The sequence below is a fragment of the Mangifera indica genome, chromosome 1 (genome assembly GCF_011075055.1).
Source record: "Mangifera indica cultivar Alphonso chromosome 1, CATAS_Mindica_2.1, whole genome shotgun sequence".
Lineage (NCBI taxonomy): Eukaryota > Viridiplantae > Streptophyta > Magnoliopsida > Sapindales > Anacardiaceae > Mangifera > Mangifera indica.
The window spans coordinates 590,159-596,158 of record NC_058137.1 but is presented as its reverse complement, the minus strand read 5'-3'; the positions used below and the strand labels follow the sequence as shown (position 1 = coordinate 596,158).

Here is a 6,000-nt window from a genome sequence, read left to right as displayed (position 1 = left end):
TTTCTTACCTTTTAGTCCCTTTATATTAGGGTTGGATTTGAGCCGAATCGAGCTTGAGCTTGAGCTCGGCTTGGTTCACATATAGTTGAGCTCGAGTTTGTGAAAGTTAAGCTATAATTCGGTTTGAATTTGGTTCGGTTCGTTTTTTGTTATTAAGACGACATCGTTTTAATGCATATTGATCAAAACGACGTTATTGTGTATTAAAATTTTTAATTAGAAAATCTGGTGAGTAACTCTAACTCGATCGAGCTCGGTTAGGATTGACTCGTTTCTACTCATTCAAATTGAACTTGAATTCGAGCTCGAATAGGTTTGATTCGAATCTAGCCTTACTTTATATTATGCAGAACAAGAAGTTTGCAAGTAGCAAATTTAAATCTTTACAGATAAGTCAATGTGCCAAACAACTTCTTCTCTGTTTTAGCTACATGGATACCTTCTAGGGTTTTGAATTTTGATAACATTTAAAACCTCGACGACAGTTGGTTTGATTGAAAGCTTGGTGTCAAATCCGGTTTGGGCTGTGCTTAAAAATTTATTTCAATCATTCGATGGAATTGATTTGGGATTGAACTAAATTAATAGGATTGAATCACAGTTCAATTGATTTGATATCATAATGATTCTAAGATCCTTATAAGAAAGACCATTTGAAGTGAAACAGAGTATTTTGAGATGTAAGAAGGGTTGGTTTTAAACCAAACTTGAGTTTAACTTGTTTTGCAGGAGTCGAGCTCAAACCTAGATTGAAGTACGTGCAGTTTCTTTCAAACTAAGCTCGAGTTTAATTATAATATACACTAAGATTGAACTTAACTTGCTTTGGTATTATAGTTGGTTATAACAGAGATGATAATTTCGGTTTGATTTTAGGGGCTTTAACCCTAATAGGGAAAAGATTCTCCGCTAGAAATAGGAAAGAGAACGAGGACAAGGATGGGGATGAAAAAAATCTTCTTAATAAGGGACGGGCCAGGGACAAGGATACATGTGTCCCTTCCCGCCCCGTCTCACCCACGTTTTTATCTCTTTATATTAATATATTTACTTAAAATATTAACATATCTTTATAGTTTTAGAGTATTTATGTTTTTCAAATTTATTTAGACTTTTATTATGCATATTAAAGTGGTTACTATATTATATTTGTGACATTTGAAATAGTAGATTGAATTTAATTTTATTTAATTTTGTTAGTTAATATATTTATATTGTGTTTAGAAAGTATAAGAAAAAATTTTTTCTTTACAAGTATGGAGAGAGATTTTTTCCCATGGAGATGAGAAGGGAATGGGGATAGGGTTTTTCTTTGTGAAGAGAGGATGAGAAATCATTTTTATCTCCGTAACAAAGATAAGTCAGGGACAAAGATTGATATTTCTTATAGAAACGAGAGCGAAAACAAGAATAAAGATTGAGATCCTCTCCCCTCCCTTCCCCTCCGCGTTGTCATTCCTAAATTATAATGATATTGTTTTTGTATGTATTATACAAAATAATATCATTTTTGCAGTTTCAAATCAAACTCTTCAAAACTCAAGAGAGTTTTATTATCTAGACACCTTAGACTTGAGTTCAAGTATAATATCCTTTAGACTTGAAGACGAGTTAATTTAAAGAGAGCTTCTTTTCAACTTGATTGAGTTGAGCCGAATATCAAACTCTAGGTATAGATATAGGTTCTTGGTCAGCCTTTGCTTAAGTCTGACATCACTATGACATTGGAGAGTCCAAATTCAAACTTGGTGCAAAGGGTGAACGACAGAGCCATTGCCAAGTTCAGAATTTAACAATCAAAGTGCCATCACCTCTCAAATTATAAATCATAGAAGATAAGAAAACACACAAAGCAAGACCCAGGCCCCAGGCTTGAAAATTGCTTTCAGAAAACTATAAAATCCCATTATGAAACATACTGCATGAATTCCAAATCTTTCTCAAGCCCTGCCATAGTTTCAGGTGCCAACACAACCTCAAGATCAACACTCCCGTTTCCTTCCCTTCCAGGAAACGCCGAGATTTTCCCGTCAAACTTGTTAGCCCTGCCACTCCTAACCGCCAAAGGTCGGCCCCACCCGAAATCATTATCATACATTGGGAATCTGGGTGAGCTTCCCATCGTGATTGATGCGCCGTCGAAGTTTCCTAGCGGAAACAGCCTCGGCTGCCTCTCCCAATCCACCACCCCTCGCCGCACCGTGGCGTCGTCGTGGGCTATCACGTTCTTGTGTAGAATATCGGCTCCCCACGACAAGTCACGTGACAAGAGCTCCCCGGCTGCAGCGACGGTTGGGATGCTCTGTATCGCGTTGCCGAAGTAGTGCGCGTCCAGTCTCGGCTCCAGTCTGTGTCGACAGTTCACAGCCATGCGAAACGTCGTCGTTTTACTTGGCGCCAGTTTCCTCGCGCGTGTCACGGACCTCCACAGCTGCGCGCATAATGACTGAAACGAGGAAATCTCCGCTGTACGGTTTGAATTGGTTTTCAACAGACTCGCCAGAGCCGACGTTATTTCCCCGTTAACGGTTTTCCAACTGTCGCTGCTTTGCTTCCCTAAAATCTCCGAATTTGTCAGTTGGGTTTTGAGAATTCCGTTATTGGCTCTGAATTTCATTTTCAAAATGGCTTCTCTGCTGAAGCTAAAAACTCTCTCACGCAACGGCTCGTCGCCGGAGAAAGTAGCTTTGGGGCCACCGGCGGGAAATTTAAGCACGGCGAGTGAGTCAAACACGGTGTCACGGGAAAAGTCAGGAGATTTCGAGATTTTCTTCACTCCTTTACAAATTTCAGCAAATGTATTAAAGAAATGCCAGAACGAAGTGCCGTCAGTGACGGCGTGATTAACGCTGCAGCCAATGAAAACACCGTCAGCCAACTCGGTCGCTTGAACAGCCGCTAACGGCTTGTTGTGGCCGGCGTAACTGACTGTTTCGTCAAAAGAAAAAAACTCCTTATAGCAATCGGGAACATCCAGCGGCGACAAAAGACTACGAATATTAACAAAACAAGCTTTTGCTTCAACGAAGTCGATTCCTGCGTCGTTACAGACAATGCTGACATGGCCTTCCGAGTCAGTGACGAGACGGCCAGCCAAAGCGGGGAAGTGGGAAAGAGCGGTGGAGAGAGACTGTTTGAGTAAATTTATAAACTGGGTTACTGAGTAAGGAGGAGTTGAAAGAAGAACACCTTTCTGAATGTATTGACAAGAGAGCATTGGAAGATCAGAAACGGAAAGCCTTAATGTTCTGAGTCTTGATTTTTGATATGGGTAAATGGTGCATTTGGAGACGACGCAAATTGAAGAAGGCATTGTGTTCAGTGTCGTTTCTTCAATGAGTGATTTGAGAAGTATGATGGGCAGGGTTTATATAGGAGAAGAAGGAGAAGTTGTATTCATGAACTTAACAGGTCAGGTGGTAGTTGTTGTCGCCATCGCCATGTCCATTAGTTTATTATGAATACAAAATTCTGAAACAAAAGATGCATGAGAGAGAAAGGCTGTTCTTGACTGAATCTGCATAATGCCAACACGTGAGTTTGGGTTTTTCAAATATTACCATAAAATAATTTATTTTATTTTATTATAATTATATTTTTAATTAATTTTTTAAGATAAAAATAGTTTTATTTTTAATTAATATAATAAATAATATAAAAAATATTTCAAAATAATTATACTTAAAAGATATTAAAATAAATTAATTTATTAATATTATTTTATTATCTCTAACCAAATATAATAATTATTTATATTTATTCATTTTTATCAAATTTTATATATATTTTCTAAATAATCAATTTTTAAGGTGATTTTTAATTTTAATAATAAAACATTATTCAAACTAAACATCTTAATTGTAATAAACAAAACTATGATTTTTAGAGGCTAAATCATGAATTGGCCAATTCATTTGAATTCCATGCTCGTGACTTGTTATCTCCTTGTTCTCAACATCTTCTCTTGTCATGTGCTAACATTTTATAGAGTTCTAATTTGAGTTTGATCTATTATTGATAATAGTATTGGAGTTCATCTTTATCGGTAATTTTTTATCTCTACTCTAAAAACTCTTCTTCATCTTTGTTGTTACTCTTTAATAAATCGAACTGACTTTTATAAAGATACTTGAATTTACTTCTATTATCTTGTATAAGTCTTTCATTGGCAATAGATTTTTTGGAGGGATGTTAACATTATTTAATTTCTTTTTATAAACTAAGGTAAAAATATCTAATTGAATAATTTTGAAATAAAATAAAGAGTAAGTAATCGTATTATCACAAGTTATCATTTTTGTTTGTATAGATAAGTTTGTACATATAATTTTATTTATTAATTATTAAAACAGAGTAGGTAAAGATATTCTATATTAACCCACTTTTTGTTATTCAAATAATAATTTTCATTTAATCAGATTTTTCTCAGTTAAACATACAATAATAATATTGTAAAAACGACCTATTATACGATTAAAACTAAACGTATTATTTATATGTAAGTTGACCCAAAGTACAAATAGAATGATACGTTTATATTATCATCATTTACTTTTATTTTATAAATGCAAAATTATTCTCATAAATGCAAGATTATTTTATAAATACAAGATTATATAGAAATTAAAGAGAGTGTAATTTGTAATCACCTACTATCAACCTACCAAATTGACATTAGAGAAATTAATTAATAATGTAGCATAAGCATTCCAAGAACATATGATACATGTGCTGTAATTTTCATTTCTGCTTCCAGGAAAGACAGTTTATCATATCCAGACTTCTGCACTAGACAAGGCTCACCTAGGGGAACCACTTTCCCTGGCATTTCCCTTGACCAAACTCATATGAAAATCATTTTAAACATGGAAGATTGTAGCTTTCATTCTTCCAATTTGGGCCATGCATACAACTGCTAGCTTTAGCTTTAATATTATTCTTTCTTTCTTTATGGGTTTGGGAGATTATTATAAGCAACAAAAGGCAGGAGGTAGGAAGATGCCTCACACTTGTATGTATCTATGCCTAATTCCAATTCTTATTTTATGGAGGCGACGTATTTAATTATGGGTTAGGCTAGCTCTGACTCTAACTGCAGCCTTGCTTTGGCTCTTTTGGCACTATTAATTCACACTTTGAGTAGAGAGTAGTGCGTAGTAGCTCACTTATTTAAGAGCTTCTAACATGTGCCAATTAAGGGGTATATTCGAGTCAAACTTAAATTAAAAAATGATTAGTTTGTCAAATTGAAATTTAGTTTCATATCAACACAAGTATTAAAGTTTATCTCATCAGTAATTTTTTTTTTCTTTTTCAATAATTTTTTTCGATGATTTTTTATCTTTTTCGTATTATTATTTACCAAATTGAGTAAACCAATTCAATTTCAGATTGGATCAAATGGTGCCATGGGGAGTTTCCGGGTATTAAGTGTTAGAGAATAATATCGTGCATAACTGTAATGATACTTTAATATTTGCTATAGCCCAAGTACAACTAGTACTCTATATCTTCGTGGCACGATCAGTAGTCAAGAATTTGGTAGGGACTGAAGAATAACATAAAAAAAATTTTGTGCCAAACTGACATGGATTTCCACTCTAAACCTTGTTATTCAAAGTCATGCAGGTTCTTCATTTCTTAAAATATATAGAGACGTCCTTTATTTTCAAACATAGATCATTGCCAACCTTCCTTGAACAACTTTATATGATTAAGAGGAGGCCGGCCACCCAATTTTCTAGACTTAACCCTAGATGTTGCAATTCAATAGTAGATGCCACCTAACTTTAGAGTAAATGGGTAGATATAGAGGCCAAAAATCTTACGTAGAACAAAAGTTGAAGGTTTTAGGTTAATATAAACTATCATCTTTCTCGTTTTTAAGATTTTTCTTTTAAAATTATAACTATAAAACTTATAAATATTAAAGACAAATAATACCTCACAGTTTTACATAATTTATTATGTTGATTGAGATAAGAGTGATATTACACTTTT

At 34.4% G+C, this 6,000-nt stretch overlaps 1 protein-coding gene across 1 annotated transcript; it reads right to left on the bottom strand.

The window, feature by feature from the left end:
• Positions 1-1,361: 1,361 nt before the first annotated feature.
• Positions 1,362-3,447, bottom strand: LOC123221559 (BAHD acyltransferase DCR-like). Its single transcript, XM_044644389.1, has one exon. The coding sequence runs from the start codon at positions 3,311-3,313 to the stop codon at positions 1,907-1,909; it is 1,407 nt and encodes a 468-aa protein (XP_044500324.1). The 5' UTR covers positions 3,314-3,447; the 3' UTR covers positions 1,362-1,906.
• Between the last annotated feature and the right edge of the window lie 2,553 nt (positions 3,448-6,000).

Excerpts from the sequence above, each read along its gene's own strand:
- LOC123221559 (XM_044644389.1), bottom strand. The coding sequence starts at position 3,313 with ATGCCTTCTTCAATTTGCGTCGTCTCCAAATGCACCATTTACCCATAT.